The following is a 17,249-nucleotide window of genomic DNA, read 5'->3' on the forward strand; positions in this document are numbered from 1 at the left end:
TTCTGATAGAAACCTGGAATCAAGAAATATAATGACAAAAACACTAGTCAGGGAAGGCTGAAGCTGTAGGCTTCTATTTATGTTTCTGCCAATTTGAGTGGATGTCATTCTCGGGCCTCTAAAGATCAGAAAACATGCTACAACAGCTTGGCAGCATTCTCACAAAATAAAGATCACAATGAGAAATAAGTAAGAAAAGCAGAAACAGCACACCAATGCCCCAAAATCTAGTGCTTTGGGGATAGGACAACTGAAATTGGAATGATCATTTCTTAAATTTTGCCCCAAACACAGCCAAAGCAACCCAATATGCATAAGAGTTCAAAAAATGAAAATTTTAAAAACATTGATTTTTGGTTTTCCAGTTGGCATGCCAAAAAGCAGAACTGACATATCAGAAAAATCTGTCCCATCTGATCTTTTCAAAAAACAGGCCACATAGAGACTGGCTTTGAATTGGCCAGCAGAAAACTTCAATTAAGTGACATCTGAAGAGCACAGGCTCAGACCATAAATAAATTTGTTACTCTACCTGAATGGGACCTGTAGTTCTGGTACAACTGATATATCCTTTTCGGTTTCCTAACACGCTGCTTCTTGTTCACAGAGCTCTTGCTTGCGTAATGAAACAGTGACCTCAGGTCACTAAAACGAAAAGCAACTCCTTTCATTATGCTCTGGGCAGTGTCACCAGTTAGAAACATGGCATTGGGGTCATTGATGCATTTCATTAACAGGGCTAGCTCAGCTTGCGTGAAATCCTGTATCTCGTCGCCATAAAACTCATGGATGGACCACGGCAGCTCCCTGAGCTTTGAAAGTCTTTGAGATAAATTATACAGCAAATCTTCTTCATCAAAGTAACCTCTCTGTGATCGTATCTGCTGATAAAGACAGAAGAGGCGATAGATCTCACTCCTGTCTTCCGTGAAGTTCGGTGATCTCTTTCGGCCTAGCTTTTTGTACTGCTCCTCAGTAAGCTTGCCCCCAAAGCAACTCAGTGCCTCAAAAGAGCCTTTCAGAAATGATTTTATTTCTTTCCAAACCAGTGCTGGATTGTACAAGCTTTTACCTTTTATCATTTTTGGCCATATCTCATTTGCAAATACACTGAAAGTGACAAAAGTCCAAGGATCACTTTCCTTAGCGCACGCATCTGCAGCTCCTCCATCATCACCATGTTCTGCATCAAGATTACCTTCTTCATCCTCATCCTGCCAGTTTGGTACAACCAAGTCTTCCTGAGGACTCCAACCAACAATTACTCTTTTAAGACTTCCGTCTTCATTTCTTGGAAAAAATGGGTCGGGCATGGATGCATCTAGTAATAGCAACAGCTGCTTGGAGGTGACAAACAGTGGAAAATTTTCATCTTTAATGTCTTGTAGCCTGTGAATATTTGGGTCCAGAGGCTTGAAGTGACTGGTCACCTTGGAAGACTTGCTAAGTTCAATGAAATTCTTCTGAACTTCTCGGCACAAGACGGGATTTTTTGTTACGAAGATCTGGTGCAGGTGCTCCAGCCTGTTTGATGCTTCTGCACTACACGTTTGGTCTTCTTCATGGTCACCACATGAATTCATTTCTGCACCAGCTGTGTCCACAGGAACCTCTTCGTCCTCGCTGTCCTGGTTTTGCTTATCACTCACCTGCTCCTCACTCGAATCATCACTCTCGTGTTTTAGTTCACTCTCTTCCTTCCCTGAACCAGCTTTTTCAACCTCACTGCACTGTCTCTGCTGCCATGTCTGCCTCTCCAACAGAGGTCCATCTGCCAAGGTGGATTTTTCCCAGTAAGAATAGAATTTCTTCCAAAGCCTATACAAGCAGCAAGTTGTCTTCCCTGTCCCACTCCGCCCAATTAAAATGATTGGCTCCATAGGCTTTGGATTGAGATCAATCACTGCGTACTCCAACTCCCCAACTCGGAAAGGGTAATCAACGGAAGACTGCACATCGTTTATAATGTTAAGTGCCATGTTAGTACTGAAGCTGTGAAATTTCATTATATTGTATTCCAATTCTGCTGCACTAGCTGGAGGGAAGTACTCAGGCATGGTATGCTCTTTTGATTTTTCTGCCTCCATGTCTTCAACATAACAACGTGGAATACGCCTCTGTGTTGTCACACTGTGGCTCTGATGTCCTTTGATTATACCCTTGAGCTTTTTCCTCAAAATGCAGGATAGGCCACGGTTGTAAGAAGTGCATATATTTTCTAAGGCTCGGTTCAGCTTGCAGTGGTCAAGAACAATGGCCCAAATTCTAATTATTTCTGTGTAAACTCTACCTGATTTTTCTGAACAACTTTTTGTCTGTTCTGTCTCCATGATCTTTTCTGGACTCTCACTGCAACGAGGAGAAAAGTCAATGGCAAGTTCCCATAGCATTCTTGCACCTTTGCCCAGTTTAGCTTCATACAGCTGGATATCAGCTTTCAAGTGTTTTAGTGGCTTCTGGAGGCCCCTAGACCATTCCCCGTTGCCTAGCCTCTTAATTGTCATTATGGTTTTAGCTTTCAGATAATGAGGCACAGCTTTACTGCTCAAAGTCTTTAGCGTTTCAGGAGTGCACTCTATTTCCCAAGTCATGTTATCAAACTCCAGCACATATGCCTCAATATCCAGACTCTTCCCCTTTTCTTCCTCTAGTTCTTCCTTCTCTCCATTAGGCAGGGCCATACTAAATTCCTCTGTTCCCTTCTTTTTCTCCCAGTCATTCCCTTTTCTTTCAGGATGAGCTATGCTTCCACAAGGTTGCAAGGAACTTCTTTCCTCTTCCGAGTTAGTCTGGGCTGAAGACGGCTTTTGCATCAGAGGATGATCCTTTTTCAGGGTGTCGCTCACTTTCAGTTGCTGAATTAAAGCTGTGATTGCCTGCACGAGACTTTCCTGCAGTGTTAAGGGGCTGTTTATTCCTTCTGTTTCCTGCTTTTCCAACTGACCCTTTTTTGTTTTTATGGAACACGGGGGTTTTAACTCGTTATGCACTGTGCTGCCGGATGGTGCCTTTAATGAGAGCCCAGATGAAGAACGCCCTGTGCTCTTGGACTGTGAAATCTCAGAGGCTGGAAGGGGTTTAGATGTTTTAACCAACTGCCCTGCTCTGTCTTGGCGGTGCCTCTTCTTTTCCTGTGCAGCATTATTCCAGGCTTCTAGCAGTGGATCTCTCTTTTTAATTCTATGCATCACATCTTTTCCTGATTTGTTTTTTATGTTAAAGTTAATGTCAAATTTTGCCAATAACTCTGTTATTCTCTTAGTCTGCTTTGAAAATCCTCTCTGGAAAACAATATGCATCACTGTATTTCCATTGTCATCTTGTATGTTTGGATTAAGATATGGAAAGTCAGATGGTCTTGAAGCAAAGAGGTCAAGTAGATAATTCAGAATGTTTAAACCAGTGCTATCTGAAAGCAGGAGAACAAACAGAAAATAAACTAACTTGCTTTACAAGTCTTCATTGTATTCCAACAATTTCAATGCTTTTTTTTTCTGCTGCTAGTAAATTAAAATCAGTTGCTTTTAAAAAGAAAAATAAAATCTACATTTCATGTTTATAAAACATGCTTACATCAAACAGCTCAAAACTGAGCTTTCCCAAGTTTCAGGGAAAACAACACAAAGGCAGCAAAGCTTTAGAAATTCCTAGTGCTGCAATTATTACCATAGCATCAGTCAATTTAATTTCTTTTTTTAACCTCTGGGTACAGACAGGTTTGTTCATTTTCCAACATCAGCCCTGACTGCCACCCAAGGGACACTGGTCACCTGTCATCCAGACAAGCAGCAGCTCAAGGTAGTGCTCTGGGGTCATTTGGTTCACTGTAATAAGGCACCCAGAAGCAGTCTGCTGCAGATAACTTTGCTTCACTAAAATAACCTGCAGGAAATCCCAATTGTTTCCTGATATTCGAGGTCCCTGGAGCAACTTCCTACAAAATAAGATTAGTTACCTCCCTGGGGGGAAAAAAATACATTTATATTCTACAGCTTTCTGGATTTCATCCAGATAATAGATGTGATTTAAATGAGACAATATATGTGAAACATTTCTTTTCTAGCTGTAAAACAGTGACAACGTCAAAATCACTGTAAAGAAATTGCACATCAAAAACTTTACTCACTGAAAAATACTTCAGAGAACATATTGTCACAGGACTTCTTAATCTTCTGATTTAAAATGACAACTGGCATTACCTTCTAATCTCTTAAAGCCACTCAACGAAATGTTTGTGCTTTAAAAATTAATAAATTAAGTATTTTGAATCACTTTAATACTTCAACTCAAAAATGCTTTTTTTTCTTAACTTAAAATCAAATGTGATTTGGGAGCTTAATTTCACAGTTTATCCTAACTTTATGTATTTTTATGTAAGCCCTACAGTTCTTTCACTCTCTTTTCCCCTGAACAGAACTTTACTTGATTTTTGACTGAAAAAACCTGATAAACAGACTTCAGATGCCACTGCAGGCTTTCCTTCAAAGCCTGCTGCCATTGCTGCAACTTTACCCTTGTTTCTTCCAGTATACATCCAGTTTATTTCATTCCCACCTAGCACTCATTTCACAGGGCTTCAGAGAGGAGCCTTCCTTGGCTGCCCCATGTCACCTGAGCTGCCATTACCTCTCCTCACAGTCCCAGCCAGCACAGCCACAAAACAGAACACATCAGCTTAACAGACTGGTGTGTGTCCTCTGCCCTGCAGACTTTGGGGGCTGAGTGAGACACAGTCACAAATCCTGATCCACTGTCTCTGCAGCAGCAGAACAGGCAGGTACAGAATGGGGATGTTTTCAGCAGCAAAAGCCTTACCTTTATTATTTAAAGAGATGAAAACTGCAGCATGCAAGGCAGTATCTCCTTGTGTAACAGAGAGGTTTCGAGGGTCTGCACCTTTGGTCAGCAGCAAATATGCCAGTTCAAAATAATTCTTTCTGAGGCATATTTTCAGTGGTATTTCAGAGCTGGCTCCAATACCATCAGGCAGAGCTGGTGTGAAGGACAGGAAAATATTAGGGTTTAAATCTAATACACTAATCTGCTAACTACAGAAAGCTCTGAACAGATGCAGTCAGATGCTGATTGCCAGGCAGGTGACAGGGGTGTTTTTTGCCAGCTTTTTACACGTAACTGTTAAAACACTTTTTGACTAAGAATATCTTCATCATTTCTCCTTGTCTCCCATTAAGCTGAGCAACCAGTCCCTTTGCTGTGACAGGAAGACCTAAAGGCCAGAACATATCTTCTCCAAGTCAGTCAGTCACTGACTGACATAAGAGGCCTCCTTCCTCTCCTGGCATTCAAAAGGTTTCAGCAGTACCATGTGTCCATAACTTATAGCTAGCATCAAGCTGTGAGATTAAATGAAATACACCAGAGGGATCCTAGGAATAAGCTCATACAAAACAAGTATGATGATGTCTACACTAGTTAAAAACAGAAAGACATCTGGTCATGCCTTTGTAATCAGTGAAGTAGTCCGTTCCTTGTAGCATAACAGCAGACTGAACTCAAAGACTGTGGCTTACACTTTCTACCAGGACAATATTTTGGCTGAAGGCAGAGAAATTAAGGCCCAAGAGAAACTACAAGTGCAGGAACAACGATAGTCTTTGGCCTTTTACTAACCCTAGCAGATAAATTTCATTTGATAAACATCTTCCACCCATGTAGCCTTACTAGCTTCTCCATGTCCCACACAGCAGATGCAGCCAATGCATGTGCTCCAACAAGCTGCTGCACTTATACAGAGCCACAAAAAAACCCATGTGTTGGTATTTCTGAGACAATCTTGCTCCCAACATGTCAAATAACATACTGCATCTCTTATAGCACATTAATATCACAGTTTTTCACCTCCTCGTTCAAGCAAGCATCTTATGAGCTGCACTTGCTTATCCATTTGTTCAGTCTGTTGGATAATGCTGCCAATGTCAACATCTGAGAGACTGCAGGTTTTGAAGAGTCCTCCACCTGATGGATTTTCCCCACTGACTGTCCCTGTTAGGAGCAGCAAAACTTTATGCCACATTTGCTTCCCCAGCAATTGTTTTATGAAGCTGTTAGCACAGGCATTGGAGATGTCACATGAGATTTCTTCAGGGATTTCTGCAAGACAGTTAAGACAACATAACTCACTCAAAGCCATATAATGAATTCCACCTCACTGTAAACTAATTTCAGAATAATTAGCTTGTTAAACTGAAAGTAAGGAACATCAAAATATATCTTTCCATCCTTATGCTGTCAGCCAAGTTTGAGCATTTTGATGCATCATGGATTTCTGTGCATATTCCATTGGTTTTAAGTGCAAAACACAACATTAAATATAATTAAAAGCACATCAGTCCTAAAAGTTACAGAAACAGATAAGAGAAGGAAGGGTAAAAGGGCACTTAATTTATGTTAGCACCAGACACATTTTTCACAGCAATTAAGTTTTGTGAAAGGGAGAAATGGAAACTCACTGCACCTTTCACAGAAGACAGCCATTTCAGAAATCGTTTAACTGCATCTTCCTTCAATACATTTTTATTATGTACTCCATTTTCACACCTGTAGAACTGGACAAACTGTTCCAAAACATCCTGGAGAGAATCTGTATCAGCTGTGGCACTCTCGTTCTCTCCTGCAAAACATTACAGAAATTGAAAATCCACTTCCTTGCCAGCATGTTTTCAGGGCAAGACTGTGATGCATTACATCCCAGGGCTCTAAGAAATGTGTAGTGGCAAATTAAAAACAGATGGCTGAAACTCTCACTGCCAAATGCCAGTACTGTGATAGATTTCTGACCTCAAAGGAAATTTGATACTTTCAACAAATACACTCTTGTCCTGGTTTTGCCTGGGATAGAGTTATTTTTCTTCTTAGTAAATGGTACAGTACCATGCTCTGGATGTAGGATGAGGATACCATTGATAGCACACTGATGCTTTGCCTGTTGCTGAGCAGTGCTTTCCCTGAGACAAGCATGGCTGGGACAGCTGACATGAACTGGCCTAAGGGATATTCCATATCACAAAATGTCATGTTCATTATATAAATTATGTGGAACTAGCCATGAAGGGACCACTGCTGCTTGGGGATGGGTTGGGCATCACGTTTGAGGGGTGTGAGCAATTGTACTGTGCATCACTTGTGTTTCATGGGTTTTATTCCTCTTTCTCCTTTTCATAACTTTAATAATAATAATAATAATAGTGGTAGTAATTTACTTTATTTCCATTTTTAAACTGTTCTTATCTCAACCCACAATGGGAGGGAGGGGAAGCAAGGGAGCTGCTGCTTGGTACTTAGTTGGCAGCTGAGGTAAAACCACGACTCTATTTACCATAATTCACAAGGCTGACTGCAATAGCTTCTGTATGCAGGCAGGAAAATGCTGCAATTATATCATTGTTCAGAATTTTTAAAGTGGATGACTAAACCCAGTAATGTTCATAGCATACACTTTAAATCAGCTTGTCTGATTCCCCAGTGCCACTTAAAATCTACAGCCATAAAAGAATTTCCTCTTAAAGTTAAAAAACAAACCCAAAAACATACACCAAACCAAAATGTTATCTACAAGTTTAAGAGATATTTATGTAATGGGAAATAGCAGATATTAAACAATGTCCCAATAAATGCCCTTAAACAGCAAAAAAGTTGGCTTGGATTTCCTAAATGCTTTAAGGAAGCCAGGTACATGAAAGACAAAACAAAACAGTAGCTTTACCTCTTAGGACAAAGAGAGATACAAGGTTGGTCATCTTTTTAGAAAGAAAGACTAACCTCAGATTGTTACCTGTAAAGCTGAGGCTTATCCTCCAGCCTCACATTTGCACTAAGCTTAGAAAACTGTTGCAGGCTGTGCATCACCAAAAAAAAAAACAAAAACCAAAAAACCCCTGGCCACAAAAGACAGTGCAACCTGAAATGCCAACCAAAGCCATTATTACCACAAAGGTATTGGTGTTAACCTCCTAATGGATAACCACTGTGCTAAAACCTTCTCCAGAGCAGAGATCTCCACAGTAAAGAAAAAAAAACTGTGGGAATTTCTTTGCCAGGAGCCATAAGATTCAAGCACAATGAAACCCAGTGTTGTCCAATAAACTTAAAGCAATACACCCATGAAAACTGAGATACAGCTCAAAAACTTTGCTTTATGCCAAGCTTGATCTGAACATCACTTGGACAGCAGCTGCTCTCAAGCAAGGACAAAATGTTCATGATTGACTGGCAGGAGATCACAGTGACAACCCGCAGGGAAAGCTACACAAAACACACCCACAATTACTTATTTGAAATAAAACTATCTTGTATCTAAAGGTTATAATTTTAAAACAGGAAAAGCACACACTGCATGCAGTACCTTTCTGTTTCCCAGAGGAAGTGTGTTTCTCAATGTGCTTGCTGATTTCTTTTGCAGCATCAAAGTTTTTGTTCTTTTTTAAGATATCTATGGCACATCTTGACCGTGCATCTGGAACAGTGGGATCAACCCCAAAGTTCAGGAGCATGATCACATCTTCTGTTTGTCCTAAAGCAATACATGAAAAAAAATTAGAGGAAGAATAATTCACATTGTTCAGCAGTTTTGTTCTGTTTTCTTTTTTATTTTTAATTACCTGGCACTATTTTGAGCGTAATTTTAACTTTAAAAAATCTAAATTCTTTCAGTGTTATAAGTTGACAGGGTGGAAATCGGTCAAAGGTTGGACTTGAAGATCTCAGAGGCCTTTTCCAAACTTAATGATTCTGTGATTTCATGATTTATAGTATTTATTTTATATAACTATAACAGATATACATAAATATGTTTAAAAGATACATATAAAGTTACATTTTATAACATTATATATAATACATAAAGACATAAATGTTAATAAATAAATACATATTAAAAATATGTACTCTCTACATAATAAATACCATATGAATATTACCAAATCAATTTTAAGCACCCAAAAGTCTGGTGTTACCTTGGCATTGATGTTTGCTTCCTCTTGCCACCTTGTGGGCAGAGTAAGAAATACAAGGAAAAAAGCCAAGGTAACATAAAATGAAATCCCACAGAAACTGTGAAGGAAAGCATTTAGTTTTCCTCCTCTGTCAAGGCACACTGCTATCCAGGCCTTAAATTTTCACCTATTTAAAAGAACAGGAGAGGCTTGACAACAAGTTATACATCTTAGTCAGCCAGGAATTTTGTGGTCCTTTAAAAATTTTGTACTGAACTATATTTACTTAGCTAAGGAATGTTCAACAACATGCTATTTTATCTGGTTTTAATTTACATCTGTGTTGGCTGAGTGACAGTAGAAAATCCTGAGAAATTACCTCACTGACCTGCAGAAAGGAACTCAATGGACCCATACCCCTTAGAGAACTTAATCAATAGTTGAAGAACAAAATTCAATAGAAGATTGTTTAATGCTGTCATATAACTAGAGATGAATTAAATGCCACAGAACAAGAAAGATATATTGAGAGAGTTAAGGAGTCAAAGGCCTATACACCCCAGAAAACTTGATTAATACACTGCAGGTGCAGTAAGGGAGCCACTTCATAGGCTTATATACCCCAGAAAACTTAACTGTAATTGTCTAACCAGGACAGCAAATGTAATAAAGCGTTGTTTAGCTGGATAAAACTTGGGTTATCCATTAAAAAAGAAGATAAATGAGATGTTCTGGTGGGAATTAAGAGGAACAAAACACCTACACCATAATACAATAAATTGGGCTGGCTTTTGGGACTGTCTACAAAAAAAAACATTGGATGTTATATTGTATAGAAATGTGTGAGAATTCTTGTTTCTTTGAACATGTCTATGGCAAATGAATTCCCAATATGTTCCTGATTCTGACTCAAAATTGTTATTAGGAATGTTCATCTCACAGTTTTTGCTGTTAGATTTAAAACTCTTTGTTTCAGGTCTCCAGGTGGTGTGATGTGATTTAAAGGGCACAATGAAATTTAAAAGGTAACTTCTATGATTCTAAAAACTGCAGCATACTTGTGAGAAAATCCTAACCAAAAAAACAAAGAGCAAAAATGTTTACAATTTAAAAAAGAATTATTGTAATGTTTAAGTATCAGTTGCCACTACAAGTCTACATTCAGATACTTTCTCATTTTATTCCTTAGCATGAAATAGAAAACACCAGGGTCTGAAATTTTCTTCCATTATAGATTTTTCCATATGAAAATGAACAATACACACACTAAAAAGAAGAAGAAAAGTATTTACTGCGTTTCTGTGAATATTCACTGGAAGAGGCCACAATATGCAGCAAGGTCTGTCCATCTCTGTCTTTCTGGTTGATCCTGTCCTTCAGCTCTGGCCTCGAAGTCAGTAACCAGCTGAAGAGATGGTTCTTTGCTGAAAAGATAAAAAAGCACACTTAAAGAAACAGATCCTGGGATTGTTTTCCCCTTTGGAGTGGCAAGATGCAAATCTAAGGCTGATCCATGACTCTATTACACACAAAGAAACTGTTGCTCCACACTGAGACGGCGGAAAGAAACACTGTACCTTTTTTGAAGCTGATATGCTCGGGTTACAAAAGACCCTTATCAATGACACTTCTGCTCCAAAATACAGAAAATAACAATTATATTAGGTTTCCACTACTATCAGGCATGGGTGTTCGAAGAGAGTGTTTAGAACACTTCTAAAAGAGTGCTTTATTGGCATGGGCAAGGTTATACCTAGATGATCTGACCTGAGCTGTTGGGACATATTTTTCTAATTCAAAAAAGGTCTAGCTGTCAGTTCTCTGATAAAAGCCAGCACTGATTTATTTCAGCTGCAGCTGTCACTCACTTGCTTTGATACACAGTCTGATAACAGCATGCAGAGGATACAGCCCGATGGACTCAGCCTTCGCCCCAATGGAAATCAGCCACTTGACTAACTCCGCGACTTCCTGCAGCTTCTCACCGCGACCATACAACTCAGATGTCTGGCAGCAAAGAGAACAGTTACAACTCATCATTTTTACATACACAAAAAGCATTTCTTTTTCAGTATTTTCATGACAAGAATCAGCAGTGCAACAACAACCAAGCCATAGCCACTGTAAAATGGAACTATTTATTTCATAGACTTCCACAGAATGCCTTGAGTTGGAAGGGACCTTAAATATCATCTTGTTTCAACACCCTGCCACAGGCAGGGACACCTTTCACCACACCAGGCTAGTCAGAACTCTCTTCAACCTCAAACACTTCCAGGGATCCCCAACTTCTCTGGGCAGCCCATTCCAGTGCTTCAGTACCCTCTGAGTAAATAATTTCTTCCTGATAGCTAATCTAAACCTACTGTCTTTCAGTCTGAATCCATTCCCCCTTGTCCTGTCACCATGTGCTCCTGTAAAAAATCACTGTCTTTCTTTTGGGCTCCCTTCTGGTACTGGAAGCCACAATTAGGGCATCACAAAGCCTTCTCTTTTCCAGGCTGACAAATTACAATTCTCTCAGCCTTTTCTCACAGGAGAGGTGCTCCATTCCTCTAATCATCCTGGTGGCCTCCTCTGGTGGACTCACTCCCAAAAAGCTGATGTCAGGAATAGTGTGACCTGTAGGACCAGGGTGTCAATTGTCCCTCTGTACTTGGCACTGGTGAGGCCACACCGCAAATCCAGCGTTCTGTTCTGGGTCACTCACTACAGGAAAAACATTGCAGTGCTGGAGTGTGTCCAGAAAAAGGCAATGGAGCTGGTGAAAGGTCCTGGAGCACAACTCTGATGAGGAGAGGCTGAAGGAACTGGGATTGTTTAGCCTGGAGAAAAGGAGGCTGAGGAGAGACCTCACTGCTCTTTACAGGTTCCTGAAAGAGGAGGCTGTAGCCAGTTGGGGGCTGGTCCCTTTCAACATCTCCCAGCCAAAAGAAGGAGAAGAAACCGCTTTAAATAGTTCCAGCAGAGGTTCAGACCAGATATTAGGAAAATAATATTGACTGAAAGAGTGGTCAGGCACTGGAATAAGTTACCCAAGGAGGTGCTGGAGTCACCATCTCTGTAAGAACTCAAGAGGCATCTGGATGTGGTACTTAGGTTTTAGGGGTGATTATGGCGGTGCTGGGTTGACCTTGAAGGTCTCTTTCAACCTTGATGATTCTGGGATTCTGAAAAAGCACACAACCTGAGCAAAAGCCAGCTGAACTTAAAAAGTATGTTCTAGCAAGGATTTAATGAACTTGAAGCACAGTCTGCAAGGGGTATAGCAATACAGGATACCCTGAAGGTGTGCAGTGGAAACTCAGAAATTCAGACAATATGCCAGAAGGATCAGGACATGAGGAGGTGGTCGGAAACAGTGTTCAGACAAAACTTCTCCATTTGTGCCAGTCATCTTTTTAAATAGCAGTCTTCACACATGCTTCCAACATTTACAAATAAATCCTTTTTTCTAATACCTCATGCCAAATTTTGACTGGCAAGAATTACTCTTTGAGCACAGTTATCAAATCAAAGTACAACAGATTACAGGGAGAATGTAGCAGCAGCAGGGGAAGTTTGAGCTGTCAGAAAGCCACATTTTCTAATTTTTGCAAAGGAGAATTGGTACTTAGGGATTTTTCATCTTGATTCTTTCAGTACAACAAACCCACTAGACCAGGTAAGATTGGTTGGGCCAATTCAATGAAAAAATGGCCATACTGTTTTGCAGAGCCTGCCCATTTTTCCTGTCTCAGTGAGGCATTTTGCTTTGCTGGAAGACACTTTGCTAAGACACTCTGCATGGGTCCTCTCCTGTGTTGCCACACATCATTGCCAGTGTGGAGTTACTGTGCTTGCACACCTGCCTAATGATACCCAACCAAGACATGCTTGCATACATCCAGTCACTAATTCTGCTATCTCTAAAAACAAGCCTGTGATGAGGTGTGACTTTATTTCCCTTGCATTACCCTCAGAATTACTCCTGCACACTCTGTCAGGTACCTAAATGAAATATAATTATGGAAAAACCACCAATTTGAAATTATTATGACCAAAGTACCACAAGGACCGTAACAGCCAAATGGCAAATTCTAGCATATTCCACCAATATGACTTAAACCTTTGTGAGAAACAGCAGAGCCTGACACTGAAAAAAAAAAACCTGGGAAGCACAAGAGAAAGTACACACGATCTGACAACAGAAAAGGCATCCTGCTCCTTCCAAGCCTGCAAACCTTAAGGAAACTAACAAACTGTCAGGCTGATGGATTTATTACAGGCCTGCAACCATGCTGCACAAACAAAGACTCTCACACTAAGTGTGTAAGTACTGTCTAAGCTCTGCAATAAACAGATTCATTTTGCTCTTAGCTTGTGAGTCTAGTATTCATACACCAACAAACTGTAACTTGCCAGCTAGTTACCAAGCAGAGGTACTGTGTAGCCTACAGCTAACATCTTCTAAAGTTCCTGACAAGACAGAAACTGCAAGAAATATAGAAATTCTTTACTGTATGGGTGGTAAGGCACTGGAACAGGTTGCCCAGAGAAGTTGTGGATGCCCCATTCCTGGCAGAGTTCAAAGCCAGGTTGGATGGGGCTTTGAGCAACCTGATCCTGTGTAAGTATTCCTGCCCACGGCAGGGGGCTGGAACTAGACAATCTTTAACATCCCTTCCAACCCACAGCATTCTAGGACTCTATGGTAATGCCCAGTGGAATTTCTTAATTTCTCACAAACATTGTGAGATGCCTTTAGAAAGCTGGTGTGTTACTGCTATGGAAACTGGTTTCTCCTGAGCTGCAGAGCTCGTGAACTCCCAGCAACAGCCTCCAACTACACCTTCATAATACTAATACACTTGGAAATACTAAATTTCATTCAGAAATATTACATTACACAAAGTCAAATTTTCAAACAAATAGATGATAAAATGGAATCATATAATGTCCATGTATTATTTTTCATTTATTTTTCTTGGTTCAAGATGGAAAATCTCTCACTAAAGTTATCAGGAAGAAAAGAAATAGATACAAGGTAAAAATAAAAATCATGAACTTACCTCAAAGAGATTCTTCAGAGATATCTGGCTAACTCTGAGATCATGGGGCAACTCTTTCTTCTCAGGCAACAACAACAGACAAGACTGAAAAAAACCCCAGACATTAATGCTCTTATATAAGCACACTCAAAACTTTGTTTTTCACTGCATCATCTGATCTTGTCAAAAAGCCAACACAGGCTAACAATATTTCAGATCTTTTTGTAATATCTGAACATATCTGAATATCTGTAACAACTGAATCTCCATTTCTAATTTTCAACTGAATAATGTAATATATAGTGGAGTGTAGGAAGTTACAAGCGATGAAAGTTTCCTCAGAAATAAAAACTATGTTAAAAAGGTTAGGCTCTAAAAGATTCTCCAATACTTTGAATACTTCCAGTGCTTGGAAGTAACCCTTTGCTTTAGGAATGGACCCTTGCATTGGGGACAAGACTGCCCAGCTAACACCAACATCCCAAGCAGAAAGCAAGAAATTAAATAATGTATCTTCTTCTGCTGCTTTCCTGTTTTCTCCATTTCTCTCAAAAACTTTGCCTTTCTCCTTGAAAACCCACTTAACTTCACCGAAGACAAGGGAAGGACTATGGATGCTATCTATCTGGACTTCTGTAAGGCCTTTGATACAGTGCTCCACAAGAGTCTTAGCTCTAAATTGAAGCGATACCAGTTCAATGAATGGGCTGTTGGATGGGTAGGGAATTGGCAGAATGGCTGCATCCAAAGAGCTGTAGTCAATGGCATAGTGTCCAAGTGGAAACCAGTGGTGAGTGGTGTCCCTCAAGTGCCTGGACCAGTACACTCACTGTCTTCATCAATGACACTGCTAGTGGGATTGTGGGCTGCCCTCAGTCGCTCAGGGAGTTTGCAGATGGCACCAAGCTGAGTGATGCAGTTGATAATGCTCAAGGGAAGGGATGACATCCAAAGGGACTCTGACAGGCTTGAGGAGCAGGCCCATGGGAACTGCAGGAAGTTCAACCAGGCCAAGTGCAAGGTCTTTCACCTGTGTCAGGGCAATACCCAGTATCAATACAGACTGAGGAAGGAGGACCTGTGGGATAATGATGGATGGAAAATAGGATAAAAGCCAGCAATGTGTGCTTGCAGCCCAGAAAACAAACAGTATCCTGAGCTGCAAGGAAAAGTAGCATGGTCAGTAAGTCAGTGACTCTACCTCTCTGCTCTGCTGAGAGTCTCTCTCTGCTGTAACCTGGAATGTTACGACCAGCTCCGGGGTCCCCCAGCACAAAAAAGACATGGACCTGCTGGAACGAGTCCAGAGGAGGGCCACAAAAATCATTAGTGGGATGGAGCAACTCTCCTGCGCTGAAAGGCTGAGAAAGTTGGGGTTATTCAGCCTAGAGGTTTCAGGGAAAACTTACTGAAATATGGTCAATATAAAAAGCGGGCTTAGAAAAAAGATTTTTTAACAAGGCCTTTGTGACAGGACCAGAGGCAAAAATTTTAACCTGACAGTATGTTCTCATTGGACAAAAGGAAAAAAAATTTTATGATACAGGTGGTGAGGCACTGGAACAGGCTGCCCAGCAAAGCTCTGAACACTGCATTCTTAAGAGCATTGAAGGTCTGGTTCATCCGGCATTTAAGCAATCTGACCTAGTGGAAGATGTCCCTGCCCAGTGTAGGGCTTGGATGGGGAATGTGGGGCTCCAGTGAGTCCACAGCTCCAGTGCAGGTCCTCCACAGGCTGTGGTTACTGTCAGAAGCCTGTTCCTTCATGGTCTCTCCACAAGCTACTCTGCCTAAGCAGAGTCTAGTAGGATACTCTGCCCTAAGTTGTGGTAAAACAGCTTGAACTTTATCTTATTTGTAAAAGTTATCAGTGATGGATAGAGAAGGGAGGGTCACACTGCTTGCAGTCTTGAAGAACGCTGAGACCAGCCTGACTCATCAATCCCAAAGTTAGACATGCTGAGGATGTGAAAAACAATGTTTCCTGACAGAAACTGCCACCAGTGACAAAGCAGCAAAGTTCCTAACAGCTGATACTACTGATAACTTATCTAAAGCTGCTAAGCTGACACAGCCAGCCTAGAAACATATGACTGACATACTTTACATATGACTGACATACTTTATACTATAAAAGTATGGTCACACTTTTTAAAAGCAGGGTGTTCTAACATACCCCTTTTTGTATGTGTACGGAGATTCCTCCCTTGAGTGGAGATGCCCCTCAAGGTTACTTCTGGAGGCTGAGCAAAAGAGGTTTGCTCATGGCCATTGGCATGGGTGAGTAGCATCAATCTCTACTAAATAACTATTCTGCAATCTTTAATACCAATGCTTCAATATTGCTTCAATAAATAGTGCACTATTACATAGTGTATATATTATTATATAATATTTACTAACTGTTATAACTATTTGTAGCATGCAGTAAATAATTCTGATTAAAGTATTTTAGTCTGATCATTATCATGAATTTAAATACGTTATTTATTTTATTCACATAGATATATTTGGTTTGCCATTCTTAATCCTGTGGGACAAAGGCTCAATTACATGTATATTATCCTTTAAACATAAACCATTCAGCAAGTCAGGGAGTAGGTTTGGATCCAACTGCATCTAGATGCCTCTCTGAGGAGTTCAGAAAGCAAGTGGGTCTGAACCTTATGACTCAACAGGAGGGTTTCCCTGACAAACCTCAACTGAAGCTTTCATTTTGCCTGCAACAGGCTGCAAAGGAGCCCCCTGCTCTGGGCCTGGAGCACCTCCTCCTCCTTCTCCACCCCAGGGGCCCACAGGGCTGTTTCTCTCACTCTTTCCCCCTCACTCTCTCAGGCAGGGTTTGGCCCTTTTGAAAAGACACTTTCTCTGAGGCACCACCACCTTGGCTGAGCCAGGCCCTAGAACAGGACTGTAGGAGCCAGCTGGAAGTGGCACAGCTTTGGCCACTCCTTATTCCTTACAGGGGATCTGCCAGCACCTCAACACCAACACCCCAGACAGGTGTAACTATGACAATGACCAATTTTTTCCACAGTTATTTGAGAGAGGATTAAAGTTATTTCAGATCATCCGCCTTCTGAATTTTCTAAATTATCTGGTTTTGTTCAACAACCCTGTATTTCCACTGAAATGCTCCTCTAATTGTGGGTCTTTCACAGACAGTTTCAAAAATCCAGCTTTTCATACAAAAGGAGAAGTAAAAAGGACCACAAATAAATTTGTATTTTTTTCCCCTCTAATTTGAGTATTACTGAACTGAATAGTG

General features: G+C 40.6%; 1 protein-coding gene across 2 annotated transcripts in view; it reads right to left on the reverse strand.

The window, feature by feature from the left end:
• TRANK1 (tetratricopeptide repeat and ankyrin repeat containing 1) overlaps positions 1–17,249 on the reverse strand; it is a 49,469-nt gene that overhangs the window by 18,484 nt on the left and 13,736 nt on the right. For both annotated transcript variants that reach the window (XM_086846992.1, XM_086846988.1), the window contains exons 6-13: positions 14,003–14,086; positions 10,820–10,958; positions 10,244–10,375; positions 8,363–8,530; positions 6,476–6,631; positions 5,860–6,111; positions 4,816–4,992; positions 533–3,409 (exon numbers count right to left, since the gene is read on the reverse strand). In XM_086846992.1, coding sequence (XP_086703118.1) covers positions 533–3,409; positions 4,816–4,992; positions 5,860–6,111; positions 6,476–6,631; positions 8,363–8,530; positions 10,244–10,375; positions 10,820–10,958; positions 14,003–14,086 — 3,985 coding nt within the window. The remainder of the gene's footprint in view (positions 1–532; positions 3,410–4,815; positions 4,993–5,859; positions 6,112–6,475; positions 6,632–8,362; positions 8,531–10,243; positions 10,376–10,819; positions 10,959–14,002; positions 14,087–17,249) is intronic.

Source organism: Cyanistes caeruleus, chromosome 1, assembly GCF_971803275.1.
Source record: "Cyanistes caeruleus chromosome 1, bCyaCae1.hap1.1, whole genome shotgun sequence".
Classification (NCBI taxonomy): Eukaryota; Metazoa; Chordata; class Aves; order Passeriformes; family Paridae; genus Cyanistes; species Cyanistes caeruleus.